The sequence below is a fragment of the Aspergillus affinis genome (assembly GCF_023601865.1).
Source record: "Aspergillus affinis strain CMG 70 chromosome Unknown NODE_12_length_464043_cov_86_772839, whole genome shotgun sequence".
Taxonomy (NCBI): domain Eukaryota; kingdom Fungi; phylum Ascomycota; class Eurotiomycetes; order Eurotiales; family Aspergillaceae; genus Aspergillus; species Aspergillus affinis.
In genome coordinates, this window is record NW_026515793.1 from 197,638 (window position 1) to 213,165 (window position 15,528).

Consider the following 15,528-nt stretch of genomic DNA (forward strand, 5'->3'; position numbering starts at 1 on the left):
TTGAATTTGGGCGTTCGTGTTCTTGATGGGAAATACCGCAGTGATCTGGGATATGGAACGGGAATGCTTGTATGTACTTTGATGATTGGATGGATATAATGATAGGTTATGTAAATGAATTGTTTCAGTAGCCCGAGCTGATTATCCTCAACTAGCCTGGTAATGCCTCTCAGCAAACTCAGAGCTTGGACATCACCTCCTGACCTTGAATAACTCTTGAGATCAACCCTGAAGCAGCCAACGTCTCTTCATCCTTGAAATGTTTACCCGTCAACTGGAGTCCCACTGGTGCCCCCTCGTACCTTTCGGGACTGTATTTCCGCCACTCACGAGCGTCAATCGCGTCCCTTGGTGAGTAACTCGTATCAACCGGATCCAACACCGGATCGACCACCAACCCACTCGGAAATACCGCCGCGGGCTGATCCAGGATATTCCAAATCGCCGTGTAATTCCAGTACTCCGACTCACCCAAAACGGAGGCGGTGCCCACGTATGCCGGGCTCAGGATGAAGTCCACCCCGCGGGATTTCATGAGAGCGTGATACTCGTCCCGATATTGATCTCGCGCGGCATTGAGGGCCCAGTTCTCGCCTATCGTCAGCGGCTTGTCGCTGCTGTAGCGGAAGGCACATTCGGTCAGGGGCAGGATCGGTTCTCCGGATCGGGCGAGGAGGGCGCGCTGGCCGGCGGCTGCGTCGGGGAAGTAGAGGGATGACTTTGGTTAAGGGGGTGTGTGTTGTCAGTGTGACCTGTCCACGGTTATGAAAACTGACTGGGCTAGTAAGATTACCACGATGTTCCAGCCATGGGCATGTTTGTAGGGCTCCCAGTCAACGACCCTGATGCCTGCTGCCTGGAGCTGCCCTTTGGCATGCTTCAGGGCACGCGTTACCGGCGGATGCGGGCGAACGCATCTGGTGCTGTCAGCTTCTCGGGGGATTCACGACGTTAGTATCTAGAATACGCACCCATCATCCCACATGATCGCGACTGTCATGTCCCTGCTCGGTGTCGCCCGTCTCCAAGGGATCGGAGCCAGGGAAGTCTCAATATCCCATGGTTCCTGGTCAATCACTACCCGCTGGAATAGCTCTAAGTCCTCAATACTCTGACTTGCAAGAGGGCCAACGACGCCGAGAATGGACTCTTGACCAGGACCCGGGATGAAGACCCCCGTGCCCGGGATCCGGTGCGTCGTGGGCCGGAATCCGTAGGCTCCGCAGAATGCAGCAGGGGCTCGGATCGAACCCCCAATGTCTGACCCGATACCGAGGGGTGCGCATTTGAATCCCATCGAAGCCCCCTCGCCACCTGAGGAGCCGCCGGGGCTGAGGGTGCGGTTGTATAGATTTACTGTGGTTCCGGTAACGTTGTTGCTGCAGCAGAGATGCTATGGTATGTTCAATTTAGAGGTGATAATAGAACAAGGATTGGGGCATGTGATTACCATTAGAGATTGGGGCTGATTCGTTCGGACGTGGAACACAGCCCCCGCCTTCTCTAGGATCTGTAATAGAAGTGCGTCCTGCGCTGCTATGTTGCCCACCCTGAATGCATGAGACACGTCAGATACGTACATCCAAGTTTGTTGTCAAATGAGGAGGACGGACAATGCCACGTAGCCGCCATTGCATGTGCGGCCCTTGAATCCTATGTGTTCTTTCACACTGATCGGGACTCCATGCTGGATTAAAAATTAACTCTGGGATCCCGTAAGGATTGGTTAGGAGTATTTGGACATACTAGCGGCCCTATGATTTTTCCCGTACGTTGCCTGTATTCATCCAGCTCTTTAGCTCGCGATATGGCCTTTTCTGTCATGAATTCGGTGGCAAAATTGAGCTGGGTCGGTGTTAGTTCGAGAGATTGGGCACATCCATCCCCAAGCTTTATCTACAAACCAGTTGATGTCCTAAGACGGCACGCTTTAAAAAGGCGATCACCACCTCCTCTGCGCTAAGGATGCCGGCTTTCATATCTGCCACAAGAGCAATCGCGGTCTTGTTAGTAATGTCGAGCTCCCGGTCGTTGAGAAGACCGCTCCTTCGAGGAAAGTCTTCGACATTTTTCTGGCTTGCGGGAGGCAGTTGATCGCTAGGAAGCAGCCATTGAGCCGGGATAGATTGTTGGAGAATATCTCGGGCTTTCCGAGCTTGCAATTCCCACGGCTGAGTAGACATGATAATATGTATTTTAGACCGAATGAGAGGGGAGTAGAATAGTTGAGAGTTAGAAGAGGGGTTATGCAAGGAGAAATCAGCCAGGAAGCACGAGGCACACGCCTTTTATGTCACTCAAACGTTGACCGCGGAACTACTGACGAGTAGCCATGGCCGATAGCGACAATTGACAGCAGCATCCATCGGTGCTCTAGTCGCATCTCGGAATCGGAAATAGAAGTCCAATCAACAGGACGAGCTATGCAGATCCCGTGAATGATGCCTGGCTGGTTGCACTCCAGGTGGAGAAGCTCTTATCTGCGTTGCAGGAGATCAGCACATTCCTCTCACGGTAACAACATCTGGTATTAATCAAGGACGTAATTGCGAGATTCGCTGTTTAAGCAGAGAAGTGGGGATATTAATGACTGAATCCTTGAAGAATAGTTTGTAGAACTAAAACCACGGTGGTGGCCTTGACTTGAGAAGATATACGGGGCGTGCCTGCGCTGTAAGGCACCCACGGAATCAATTCCGTCTCGCTCCTTCCTTTTTTCCTCTCTTCTTCTTTCCTCTTCCTTCCTCCTTCCCTTCTACCCACAGCACGTCAACACCGTGCACAGCTCCCCACAGACGATTTGACATTTCTCGGGCATCTTCGTCTCTATCACCGTTTCCACCTTCTCCGCTTCCTGTCCGACCATAATCACTTCCCCCGGCGGTGCAATTTCTGGCTGCAGGGTTGCCGAGTGAATCCCATACGCGTGAAAGCATTCGTTGATAATCTTGGTCAGCTTCAAAAAGTGAGGCACGGAAGGATCGGACACAACGACATGAACCGATGCAAGAGTCTTCTGCTGGTTGAGGCGCCAGATGTGGAGTTCGTGGATGGACAGCACCCCGGGAATCTGGATTCAAAAACATCAGCGAGTCACGGCTTTGAGCCTCTGCCAGGCAATTCCATGGCATACCGTTTCTAAATCGTGCTTGACATCCGCGGGATCGACCCCATCTGGGGAACTTTCCAACAAGATATGCCCTGATCGGCGCACTAATTGACCCGCGACTCAGTACTGCCGCGGCGGAACAGAGAGCAGGCTATACATACCTAATGGAATCGAGGATAACATGATCATAATAGCGATGCCCATGCTGGTTCCCGGGTCCGCATAATATCGTCCTTCGTAATGTGTCAGCCAAATGACCAAAGCGGCCGCCATAACACCGATGTTGTTAATGGCATCCCCAATGACATGGATCAAGACGCCCATCATCCCAAGGTCATGTCCATGGGCGACTGGCCGATTGGTCTGCGTTCGGTGCTTGTGGGTATGATGCTAGAACAGACCAACAGAGAATCAGAACATGTGCATGGAGTCATGTATCCCATGAAGTTATATCTCACCGCACAAAAGCTCGAATCATAGGGGTTATTGTCCCCCGGACTTGCCATTGGGATCTCAGGGTCTTGTGAATCTCCGTGGTGATGGTGGCCATGATCGTGATGATGGTGTTCTGCCAATTCCATTACTACATTATCTCTCGCTCATTGCGTCTGTCATGTTTTACCGTGAAGAAATATGGCACTGATGAGATTAAGGCCGAGCCCGATGGATCCCATAATGAGCATGAGTTTGGGGTCTTCCACACCTAAAACCCCTTTAGCAGTGGAGCGGGCGGAACACATGAGGCAACCAACGTTGTAGAGTTATGAAACGCTCGATGGACTGAAGGAAGACGCTGATGCCAAGGGCGAAGAGAAGTGCGCCATTGAAGAAGGCGCCTAATAATTGTGCTCGTTGCCATCCGAAGGATAGCGACGCTGGCCACTCATTCTTCTCCGATACCTAACATATTCTATGTGTTAGCGATTTAGGCGATCGCCTTGACAATAGAATGAAATGCGAAGATTCGCTCACCTTGAGGGCCACCAACGCCACAACGAATCCGACCAGGTCATTAAGCTGCACCAGTCAGGAAAAGCCTCCTTTGAGAGAGTTACACCTACATAGTGGAAGGCATCGGCAACCAGGGCTATAGAATGTGTATAGAATCCAACTATCATTGATAGGGCTCAGTATGCCGGCCATTGGGATTGACGAGACAGAAGAACGAGACAAGACATACCTGAGATTTCGGCGACAAAAAAGATCGAAGCAATTCCAATAACAGCAGTCAAGCGCCGAGAGCGCGATATTTTGAATGCCATTTTTCACCGCATGTGGTTTGACAAGAGATGGAGAGAAAAGAGTCAAGCCCTTCAGCCTCCAGAATACCAGCGGAAACTTCGCCCGTTTCTTTCCTTTTTTTCCAATCGAAAAACCAAATTATTTCATTCTCGCCCAGCCCCTGCGAGTATTGTTTGTTGAGGCCTGAGCGGTCGGGCGTGGTGGAACTCGACTGGAATGTGAACAATCTGGACTACCTTAAGCAAGGAGCCAACAGGGAGCAAACCCCATTTACGGTTGAAAGACCGACGCCAAAATGAAAAGGAACTCGAGATCAATTTTGAGCAGCTTGCGTGCGGTAAAGTTTCATCATCTCCGAACATGCCGTGAAGGCGTTAACATTATTAAGATTACAGATTGAACCCAACGCCCAGAAGTAACCATGGTTGGGGTTGCACATCACATGCAGCAGCATTTACAGAGCTCTAAGGAATGGAGGATCGAATTGCTATCGTGCAAAATATCACGCTCTATATACATATACGTCTGATTATTATCATAAATCAAGCCTCTACCTCGTCAATTAATCCATCCAATTCTCTTTGCCAGTTCCTGTGCTGGGAAATTTGCCAGATGAATCGATCAACAAATCCTTGACTGTCAGGTCCGATAGTGGATGACGATTTCAAAAGCTCTGCTGGGTTTCCTTGTCCCGTCACCACGCCATAGCTTTCCACAGTTTGACTAGCCGACGAAGCGTGCTTGACCGCATCTAGGTTAATCTGCCGCTGGATGAAACCAACCGCCTCATTGACGCCGGAAACGGGCTTGAGATGAGCAAAGGACTCGGTGATCCAGTACTTGGCAATGCCGTTCTTAGCAAGCGCACCAACGTGCTTTCCACCAGGGATGAAGACCGCATCGAAGAGCGTCGACCGCATGCCGGGGAAGTGGTGATCGGGGATGACTTTCTCGCCCGACTCGGCCGTGACACCCTGACGCTGCGAACCAATGGTGAAGACAAATGCGTTGTGCTCTTTAAGGGTCTCCTTCATCTGTGTGTACGCAGCGTGGTCGAAGCCATCCATGATGAGGATTGCCACTCGACGCGTAGCGATTTGGGGACCATTGGAGAGATAGTCAAATTGACTCAACCCCTTCGAAGTCTGGCCGTTGTTTGCCTTCGTGGCCTTGGCCGGTGTGTCGCCGCCCACATTCTTGGCCACGGTCCGCGCGAGATTGAGGTCGATAACGGCAAGACGTTCTGACAAGCGCTTGTAGACGATTTCCTCGTCACAGTGGTCGAGCTCAAAGGAGAATGCCTTGGCGACATGCATTTTCTCAATGGGGTACAGAGAATTGAAGAAAAGCTGGGCCTGGTTGTAATGCTCCTTGAACTTGTCCGAAAGTTGGCGTGCCTTGACGCCTTCTTGCCTCTCAGGATAAGTGGCGAAACCACCCTGTGATTGAGAGGCGGGAGGGTTGGTCTCGTATCGGTTTGGCCAGTAATTCACCTTGCCTTTGGTGATGCGGTGTTTCATCGCACCATCCCTGTTGACCAAGCTCATATAGGGACACACCAGCCGGTTGATTGGCAGTTCTTGCCAGTTGGGACCCAAGCGCGAAATTTGAGTGTCAAAATAGGAGAAATTTCGCCCGATGAGGAGGGGATCGTTTGAGAAATCAATGCCAGGAACGATGTGACTAGTACAGAAAGCAACCTGTTCTGTCTGCGGGAAATATTCGTCCACGTTTCGGTTCAGTTCCAATTCTCCTACGTACTGGATAGGCACCAGCTCCTCCGGCCAGATCTTTGTAGCGTCCTCAATGTCGAATTCAAAGTCGTCCTTATTTTCTTGAGGAATCGCCTGAATGCCGAATTTCCACTTGGGAAACTGGCCCGCATCAATCGCATCCATGAGGTCCTTCCTATGGAAATCAGGGTCCTGCCCAGCGATTTTCAGTGCCTCATCCCACACCAAGGAGTGGACTCCTAATTCCGGGGTCCAATGGAACTTGACGAAATGGCGCTTGCCTTCAGCGTTTACGAGCGAATAGGTATTCACACCGAATCCCTGCATCATCCGAACAGACCGGGGGATGGCGCGGTCAGACATGATCTATACAGGTTAGATAAAAGACGTATAAAAGAATTGTTGACAAAACAGAGCAGGTACGTACCCATTGCTGCATATGAGTTGTCTCTGAGTGCATGTACTGGAAGTCCCAGAAGTTGTTATGCGCGCTTTGACCCTGGGGAATTTCGTTATGGGGCTCTGGCTTGACTGCATGAATGGCGTCTGGGAACTTGATCGCGTCCTGAATGAAAAAGACGGGGATGTTGTTGCCGACAATGTCCCAGTTTCCCTCGGACGTATACATCTTGACTGCAAACCCACGCACATCTCGAACGGTATCGGCACTGCCTTTGCTGCCCTGAACGGTGGAGAACCGTGTGAAGACAGGCGTCTCTCGTGATGTGTCGGTGAGAACTCCAGCGGTGGTGAGGTTGCTGATGCTTTTCTTCATTCGGAAAGTACCAAAAGCGCCAACTCCACGGGCGTGGACAACTCGTTCGGGAATGCGCTCATGGTCGAAACGCATGACCTAAATCGCCAGCGTGCTTAGTATGAGCAGCTGGTGGCATCGGTGGGGTTTAGAGGCAACTGTACCTTCTCTCGAGCGAGTGAATCCTCCAATAGGGGCGGGCCATTGTGCTTCGCATCACCCACTCGCAGCCAGTGGTCGGGATCGGAAATCTTCACACCAAAATCCGTCGTCATATGCTGGACACCCGAGAGCTCAACGGTGTCCCGCTCAAGATCGTCCTGCTTAGTAGGCATAATGGAAGAAGTTGCAGTGAATTGTTAGTGTTGGGGAGAACGACTATCTTGAAGCTGGGGCAATCGAATCCGAGTTATATACTACCTGAATCTACCATGGACCAAAGAATGGGAAACGCTGACCAGTTCCGGGAGTCAATCCACCAATAGCGCTTTATCCAGATCCGCAGGAAAAATCCTTGGAAAGAGTATGCCAGCATGAAGACAATGATGCAACCTTCTGGTTACCATTGGACGATCATCCAGTAACAAGGGGCTGCCACCCCCAAAGACCACGATCATGATGCACCTGTTTTCAACCCACTTGATCATGGTGTCTGTAGGCTGGGCAATGAACACCCAGACCGGTTTGTCTGGGTCTGTCGATCAGGCCTTGAATCAAGACCCACTCTTTGTCAGGTTGCTTGAGACCTCATCGTAGCTCAAAACCCTTCGAGAAGTTCGCCGCCTTGGCCGAGAGCCAGTCGTGCGAAAGGAGATTGTAAACATTGGTAAGCACACACCGGTCTCGGCTTCGAAGCCAGGGGCTTGCTTGGAAAACTTTCCTCTCCTCGGTGTACTTTTGATTGCACGCGGAAATGACGTTGCGACGTGGAGCCCGGTTGAGATAGATGACGTCATTTGCTCACGGCATCGCCAGGGCAAGTACACCGTAAACAGCACCGTAGTAAGGCTCTCCTTGCATTCGTTAACTATTCAATTTACGTCTAAATAATGCACGAATCTTGGATTATCAAGCTTGTCTCGCTCTACCGACGCATACAGGACAATCTTGCGCTATTCACGATAGCCATGGACTATCCAAAAGGTAAGAAATGTCATTATTGAATCTGACTAGATAAACCACTCGGTACCTCGTAACATCACTGTTCCACGGTCTTCTCGACTCAAGATTCCCGACATCCCATGAACCATATACTCCGATCAAACAATGCTCTCTGGCTCCGGCTTTCGCATGATCGGAATAATCGGTTTTGGGGGCCAACTACTGCGATAGCTACTCCATTTCCATGGATGCGAAAATTTGTGATGCCCAGAGCCAACCCAAGTGCCATCATTGTCGTCAAGCTGTTTCGTTCCCTTTTTCAAAGTCTCCTCGCTCGGCAAGATGACCAAGGCGCGGGAATTGGGAGGCACCAGCAGTTCTAGCTCGAACCGATCCTCGGCGGATTGAACGATCCACCGACACTCTAATCGCCCATAAGGGGTATCGTACTTGGCTTCGGCGGATTCGATAGTTCCGCCGGGAATCGGGTTGACTTTGACTGTTTTCCATCCAGGGGACATGGGGCTCACGCCTGCCACGCTGGAATGAAGCCAGTTGATAATAGATCCCAGGGCATAGTGGTTGAAACTCGTCATTTCTCCAGGGTTGATAGACCCGTCTGGGAGCATACTGTCCCATCGTTCCCATACAGTCGTCGCACCCATGGTGATAGGGTACATCCACGAGGGGCGGTTTTTCTCCTGCAACATGCGATACGCAATCTGGTGGTGGCCAGTTTTCGTCAGGGCGTGCGCGATAATTGGGGTTCCTGCAAACCCGGTCGCCACTCTGAACTTCGCCAGCCGGACCAGGCTCACCAGGCGAGATGCAGCAGCCGCAGTTTGTTCAGCGGTGGGGTGAAGATCGAACATAATCGCCAGGCTCAGCGCCGTTTGTGTGTCTCCCACCAGAAGACCAGAGGATGCAATGTATTTCGCTTGGAATTTGGCTTTCAGCTGCTGGTAGTCCGCCTTGAACCGGGCGCTGTCTGCTGTTTCACCGAGGATCTCACTGATCTTGGAGATTATGTTAGTGACATGTACCAGATAGGCATCGGCGACCAATGTCCCATTGGTACGAGCATCGCCTGGCTCCACCGGCGGTGCGGTCGGGTCCAGCCAGTCTCCCAACTGCCAAAGTTCAGGGTCCCAAAGTCCATCGGGCCCCCGTCGAATACCCCGGTCGACCCAGGCCAGCATGCTAGCGTATTGCCGGCGGAGGATGTCAATGTCCCCGTACGAGCGATAGAGATCCCACGGAGACAAAACAACCACGTCGTCCCAGATGGCTTGAGGGAGATGTGGCCATAGTCTCTCGGGGATAATGTTCGGGACCACGAATGGGGGAACGCAACCGCCCCGTTCTTTCAGCTGCTCCGCCGCCACATCCTCCAGCCAGCCCCCCAGCATGCCGGCGGTGTTGTAGAGGAAGTTGGCGGAGGGGCCAAAGATCTGGATATCGCCCGTCCACCCGAGACGCTCGTCACGCTGAGGGCAATCGGTAGGGATGGACAGAAAATTGCCGCGCATGCTCCACCATGCATTGGTATGGAGCTGGTTGACCATGGGATGCGAGCATGTGAACCAGCCGGACCGGGTCATGTCGGTGTGCATTACCAAAGCGGTCAGGTTGGCGAGTAATTCGTGGTCCTTTGGCCATCCATCGACCTGGACATACCGGAACCCATGGAAGGTATATTGTGGGGTCCAATTTGTCAGTTCGGCCCCAGAAGAGATGACCTCGTCGGTGCATTTTGCATTTCGTAGAGGCCGAGTCCCAGGCTCCCCATTCTCCAGTACTTCGGCATGCGTGAATGTCACCTTGGACCCTTCGGGTATTCTCAAGGATCGAATCTGGAGTCGTCCAACAAGATTTTGACCGAAATCAACGACGACCTTCCCCGATGGGATCTGGTGGGTGGAAACTGCCTCGATCGTCTCCGTTACTCGAACAGGGGGCGCGTCTGGTGCCACCAGAGTTGCAGTAGGAAAAGCTAACTCTTGCACAGAAGACCAGGACGATGTACTGGTGTTTTCGGGGGAGATCATTTTCCAATGAGGATCTTCTTCCCGGGCATCGTACAGTTCGCCGTCATAAAGTTCACTCCTAACAATGGCACTCGGGCTACAAGACCAAGTATTATCAGTAGCTAGCGAGAACGCCGCCTCGGTTGCTTCTGACTGAACCTCAAGTTGGGCCAGAACGGCAAGTCGATCTCCGTAGAGCTTGCTTTGCCCGTTGCGGAACCCCAGGCGGGTTGCATACCAACCTTCGCCGACTTCTACTGCAATAGTGTTTTGGCCGTTGGGGTTGAGGAGAGGCGCAACGTCGAATATCTGATAGTTCAGGCGATGATTGTAGCTTGTCCATCCGGGAGCCAGGCATTGATCGCCCACTGCATGACCGTTGATGAATGCTGTATAGACCCCGAGACTTGTGATGTACAAACGAGCTTTTCCGACGCCTTCGTTCCTGGAGAGCGTAAACGATTTGCGAAACCGTACTGGGCGCAAAGGGCCGTCGTTCGCCTCCTTCACAGGACTAGCAATCGGAAGACACTTCCAGTCGGGCTTGGAAAGCAATGCGGCTTCAATCGTTATCCAAGGAGACCAGCTCGTGGGTTCAGGCTCGGACTGCCCCCTACCGCGACCGTAGGATCTGACACGAACCTGAGCTCTTTCTCGTGACTTTAATGGCACGCTTGGCCAAGGCACAAGCACCGATACATCGCTTGTCACGTAGTATGTCTCTTCGGCGGGACGGAGGATTTGAATTTCGTATGCAGTTTGTTCCCATCCTCGTGGACAGTCATCGGGTGTGTTGAGGAATCGCCAGGACAGTCGTGGAGCTCCTGTCCCGATCCCAAATCCAGTGGGGTGTTGCTCGACGGATGGCGGTGCAATCCTGGGTTGGCCGTCCATGATGTGTTGGAGGTTATTTGTAGGGGAAAGGTGTGAAGAACAGAGAGATACTATGGCTTCAGCGTCTTCAAAACTGCCCCTCGCCCTGGGTGTGTGGCCCTTTATAGGCAGCGGAGTAACCTCACTCGCACAGCATTTTCACGAGGGCCTGAGGAAACATTATTCGATCGGCTCACGCGGCGGAGAATCGCCTATGGCTTCTTTCTTGAAGCTGCAAGTCTCTCCACGTTTTGCTGTCTCGCGTCCAGCTGCCGGTAGGCCCTTGGCGATAGCTTTCATTGGGTTAACCGAGATCAAGCAGCGGCGTTTTCGGGCCCTGATTAGACGAACGCCGCCTCTCTGACGCTAAGCTCGCTCGGTCTTGGCTTCGTCGCATCTTGTGGGGGGATGCGGGGATTGGCGTGGTCATTGGACCCTAATCTAGTCCCCGGGTTTGCGTTTCGGCTCTTCTATAACTCGGGTTGTTGATAGACCGGGTCGTATGCGTAGTCCTCATCAGCGGTATAAATACGCCCTGCGCGCCAGTATATCTAGGACGATCAAGGGCCTCCAAGCTGCGCGAGTGCTAGTCAATGAATATACGCTGTCGGTCTCTGCACAATGGTTTCTCATTTTGTCGTGGTGATCGCTTTGGTGGTCGCTCTGGGAGGGTTTGTATATGGCATGGATTCAGGTTCGAGTGATTCGGCTTCGGTCTCTCTCATGCCAGGCTGACTTGTCACAGGGATTATTGCGACCACTCTAGGTCATGACACGTTCAAATACTCCATGTTCGGCCCCAAAGGAAAGAATGCTTCTTTAGAGGGTGAGTCAAATGGTGTTGTTTCCTTAAACGATGCTTGAAGCGACTCATTCCTGCAATAGGTGCCATTGTTTCGCTATACAATGTTGGTCAGGCCATCGGCACCTTTGCCGCAGGCTATTCAGCCAATAAGTTCAGTAGAAGATGGACCATCTGTGCTAGTGCGGTTACTGGTATGTGCTACATTTCCTTCTTCGAGTATTGATGTCTTCCTCACCAAAGGCATTTGAATAGCAATCATCGGTGCCGTTCTGCAGACTGCGGCCTTCAACGCCGGGATGATGATTGCAGGGAGGTTCTTCGCGGGAGTAGGCTGTGGTGTTCTCTTGGCAGTTGTACCAGTTTATATCGCTGAAGTGTCTCCGCCTCAACAACGTGGAATGATTGTTGGTCTGCAGGGTTTCATGATTTCGATTGGTTTCTTCATTGCCAATTGGGTTGGCTATGGAGGCGCATATGCCAAAGATGATGCACAGTGGCGTATTCCCTTGGCCATGCAAATCCCTGGTCCGATGGCCTTGACTGTCGGGTGCTGTTTTATTCCGTATAGCCCACGCTGGCGTAAGTGATCCATTATGAGTCCTCAAGCGGCCTAATACTGACATAATCAAAGTGGTCCAGCAGGAACGTTACGAAGAAGCGCGCGCCGTATTAGAAAAGCTGTATGTCTCTGAAAACGGCGAAGACCCGGTCTCTCGAGAACTCGCTCAAATCCGAGAGCAGATACAAGCGGAGGCCGAACACGGGACGAGCTTCAGATCAGCCATCACAAGTCTTTTCTCGCCTCGTTATTTGCACCGCACCCTGATGGCTTGCTTCATTCTCATCATGGGCCAGTTCAGCGGCTCCTCCGTCATTCAAAATTATCAAAACAATTTCTATGCAACAGTCGGTTTCACTGGAAAGACCTCGCTTTTGATCAGTGGTATCTATGGCATCATGGGTGTTCTCGGTCAGGTCATTTATCTCTTCTTCGCTGCTGATAAATGGCCTCGCACACGCACGCTGTGGGTTGGATCGATCTTCCTGTGCGTGATGATTTCTATTTGCATGGCCTTGTCTGCTAGGTACGGTGACCAAAACAATGACAATCTCAACGGTGCACGCGCGGCAATCGCTATGATTTTCCTGTACTCCTGTGGGTATGCAGTCTTTTTCAACGCAACAGTCTGGGTGGTACCTTCCGAGCTTTTCCCCTTTTTTCTTCGGTCGACCGGAATGGGATTGGCTGTGTTCTGCAAATCAGTATCAGCCATCATTCTATCACAAATCACGCCGACTGCCATGCAAAATGTCAGCTGGAGATATTACGCACTATTCATTGCCACGAACTTTGTGGCTGCCTTTGTGTACTTCCTTCTGCTCCCGGAAACCGGTGGAAAGACATTGGAAGAAGTTGCCGAGCTATTTGGAGATACTCTCGCAACGGACCCCCCGAAGCAAATCGATGACCCGGGCGCGCCTTCCGAGAAGCAGGCTACCTTGGAGACGAGTGACCCCAGGTCTTCCCACGTGGAAAGGGCTGTCTAATCTCTAAAAAAGAGCCACAAATTTTCCTCTTAAAATAGACATTTGGAAAAGAGAAAGAGGGAAGAACCTGACGTTTCAGGCAGCCCTTGTGGGTTCGATCTTGCTATGAAATTGCGACTGCTTCGACTGCTTTCCTGTAGCGCTATTTTTTCGTTCTTTGAAATTATTTCCTCTGCGATAAGCAACCAAATATCTTGTATTATAGTACCTTGCGAGTTAATTTTGATCAGCCAAGAAATTTGAGATTGTATTAACTCCCTACAACGCAGGGTTGGGCCCAGAACTGACTTGGGCGGCGCAGTTTTGGGGAACTTGAAAACCCTCAGGATGATGGCATTATCGCGGGCAAGATGGCCCTATAATCAGTGATGTGACCAATTGATGGGTATGTTCGAAGATCAGAAGAATACGGTACGATTAGCTGCCGCTCTGAAAGGACTGAGGAATGCTCGGTCAAGAAGCGAGCCATCCAGTTATCCATAGCAAAGGGATCCGAGACAGAGTCCCTGCATGAATTTTGGAATGCTTGTAGACGAGTAACCTACAACTGTACCGTCAGAAGCTTTCTGGGGGCTGGGGGCTGTTTCTCCGATAAATGGGAAAGGGGGGAACTTACCGAGTACTGAACAACAGGCCAATAGGATTTGAGACTCATTAGGTACTGAAAATTTGAGAGCAGCCGTTGTCGTGCCATATCAAGTTCAAGGGAGATACTGCTAAACAGTAGAGTATGGAGATGAACACAAGAGCTAACAACCGCGATATGTCCGTAGATGAAATAGTCAAGCTCGCAATTCTTAATCTCGGTAGAATACCTCAAGATCTCAGAAACCAACTCGGCGCTTTCTTTGCATTTTGTAGCTCCATGTCGTACGGCACTTTCTGTAGTACTCCGGGCCGCTCGTGCATCCAAGAATGGGAACAGAAGCATTTGTTGAAAATGATAATACCCAATATGCATGGACAGAAATGTTCTACCAAGTTGTTGGTCGACGAAGAGCATGATATTGGTTATATTATAGCGCAAATCGGATGGTAAATTTGCCGCCCATTGATCAAGGCGACTTTCCAAAACGGCAGCCTGGGTACAATAATCATCAAATGAAATGATACCGCGACTGAGTTTCCGTAGTAATCTGTTTATCTCGGTAAAGATATCGAGCGTTTTCGCCATCTGGGCCCACATGTCTCGATGGGGGATTGTCGAGATATAACTTCCACCCGAAGGCTGTGGGCATGGCTTATGAAACGATACGTCGTCTATTGCTGGAGGAAATTGCGGGCCACTTCCAAATCCCATTGGCTCTATGGACATATCGGAAGCAGCCCAATGGTTGGCAATATGGACTGAAAGCCAGGTTCGGCGATATTCTTCCTTGTATACAACATTCGAGTCATTGGAAATGTCGGGAATCGGGAGAGCTTCTGCGTGCAGCCGAGCAAGTCCAACATAAATGTGTTTCGCTTGTACGTCTCCCTCTCCTGCAAAGAAATACGAGATCAAAATGAAACCTTGAACGGTTTCTAAACTGGGCGAGGCGGTGTGTTGCTGACAGAGTCGCACGGCTTCTGAAGCAAAGATCTTCCCACGAAAGCAAGGAGAGACACCATCAAAGATTGGATTGTTAGAATATCTGTGTTCAGTGTTATTATCCAGTTGCAGGAAAATTTCATTTGGAAGCGTACCTGGCAGCAAGAGCACACATTGCGTAGACGTGCACTATAAATGCTGTGCCTTCATTCAGTCGACGCATAAAACTAGGCACATGGAACATTGTATGCGCAATATTGTGGATGAAACGGAAATAAAGAGGGACCAATTCGCAGAACAATCCACGCGAATGTAAGATCCTAAGAAAAGATGGCTCATTTTGAGATGGTAAGTAGACATGGCCCTGGTTCACCTCGTTCTCTGACCGGTCCTCGTTCGGCAATCTTGCTGCGATTTTAAAGGGGCCTGCAAGGCCATTTGAGGGTGAAAGGCGTATGCTAGACCCGTAACTGAGGCTACAGGGGATCGAAAGCAATTGACACAGCCGGCAGGTAGCTCCGTCTGCAGGAACGCACCGCCTTTTCCGCACTCTAAATTTGACCGATGACTGTTCAGTATTCTCACGGTTGCCTCAAAGCATTCATGGCGAGGGGTCGGGAGAGTGGGTATTCACCGGCAGGTGGCACAAGCCCCAGCTCTAGTCCGCTTGTGTCGGTTGCTTTCCATGTCGCAGGGTCTAGAATGAACGGTGTATCTGTTCACTCAGCTACGTAAGTGGCTGGCCATCAAAGATTCGGGGCAACAAGAATGAAGAAGGTGAAGGATGCAGTAGATAAACTGTCGG

At 51.1% G+C, this 15,528-nt stretch overlaps 5 protein-coding genes across 5 annotated transcripts; 1 reads left to right on the plus strand and 4 right to left on the minus strand.

Moving 5' to 3' along the window:
* Nucleotides 1-178: 178 nt before the first annotated feature.
* Nucleotides 179-4,371, minus strand: KD926_001472 (uncharacterized protein; the record flags this gene model as incomplete). Its single annotated transcript, XM_053096707.1, has 15 exons — nucleotides 179-718; nucleotides 794-917; nucleotides 972-1,393; nucleotides 1,451-1,550; nucleotides 1,614-1,687; nucleotides 1,747-1,845; nucleotides 1,905-2,171; nucleotides 2,777-3,070; nucleotides 3,134-3,213; nucleotides 3,271-3,459; nucleotides 3,732-3,812; nucleotides 3,862-4,009; nucleotides 4,082-4,126; nucleotides 4,171-4,220; nucleotides 4,290-4,371. The coding sequence occupies 15 exons, from the start codon at nucleotides 4,369-4,371 to the stop codon at nucleotides 179-181; spliced, it is 2,595 nt and encodes an 864-aa protein (XP_052959223.1).
* A 522-nt stretch (nucleotides 4,372-4,893) lies between these two features.
* Nucleotides 4,894-7,173, minus strand: KD926_001473 (catalase-domain-containing protein; the record flags this gene model as incomplete). The annotated part of the gene is made up of 3 exons (XM_053096709.1): nucleotides 4,894-6,450; nucleotides 6,512-6,937; nucleotides 7,003-7,173. 3 exons carry the CDS (start codon nucleotides 7,171-7,173, stop codon nucleotides 4,894-4,896), a joined length of 2,154 nt encoding a protein of 717 aa, XP_052959224.1.
* A 924-nt stretch (nucleotides 7,174-8,097) lies between these two features.
* On the minus strand, nucleotides 8,098-10,860 carry KD926_001474 (glycoside hydrolase family 78 protein; the record flags this gene model as incomplete). Its single annotated transcript, XM_053096710.1, has 1 exon — nucleotides 8,098-10,860. The coding sequence occupies one exon, from the start codon at nucleotides 10,858-10,860 to the stop codon at nucleotides 8,098-8,100; it is 2,763 nt and encodes a 920-aa protein (XP_052959225.1).
* A 600-nt stretch (nucleotides 10,861-11,460) lies between these two features.
* Nucleotides 11,461-13,192, plus strand: KD926_001475 (sugar porter family MFS transporter; the record flags this gene model as incomplete). The annotated part of the gene is made up of 5 exons (XM_053096711.1): nucleotides 11,461-11,533; nucleotides 11,585-11,665; nucleotides 11,725-11,835; nucleotides 11,897-12,223; nucleotides 12,276-13,192. The coding sequence occupies 5 exons, from the start codon at nucleotides 11,461-11,463 to the stop codon at nucleotides 13,190-13,192; spliced, it is 1,509 nt and encodes a 502-aa protein (XP_052959226.1).
* Nucleotides 13,193-13,514: 322 nt separating this feature from the next.
* KD926_001476 (putative C6 transcription factor) lies at nucleotides 13,515-14,967 on the minus strand (the record flags this gene model as incomplete). Its single annotated transcript, XM_053096712.1, has 3 exons — nucleotides 13,515-13,733; nucleotides 13,809-14,826; nucleotides 14,879-14,967. The coding sequence occupies 3 exons, from the start codon at nucleotides 14,965-14,967 to the stop codon at nucleotides 13,515-13,517; spliced, it is 1,326 nt and encodes a 441-aa protein (XP_052959227.1).
* Nucleotides 14,968-15,528: the final 561 nt, after the last annotated feature.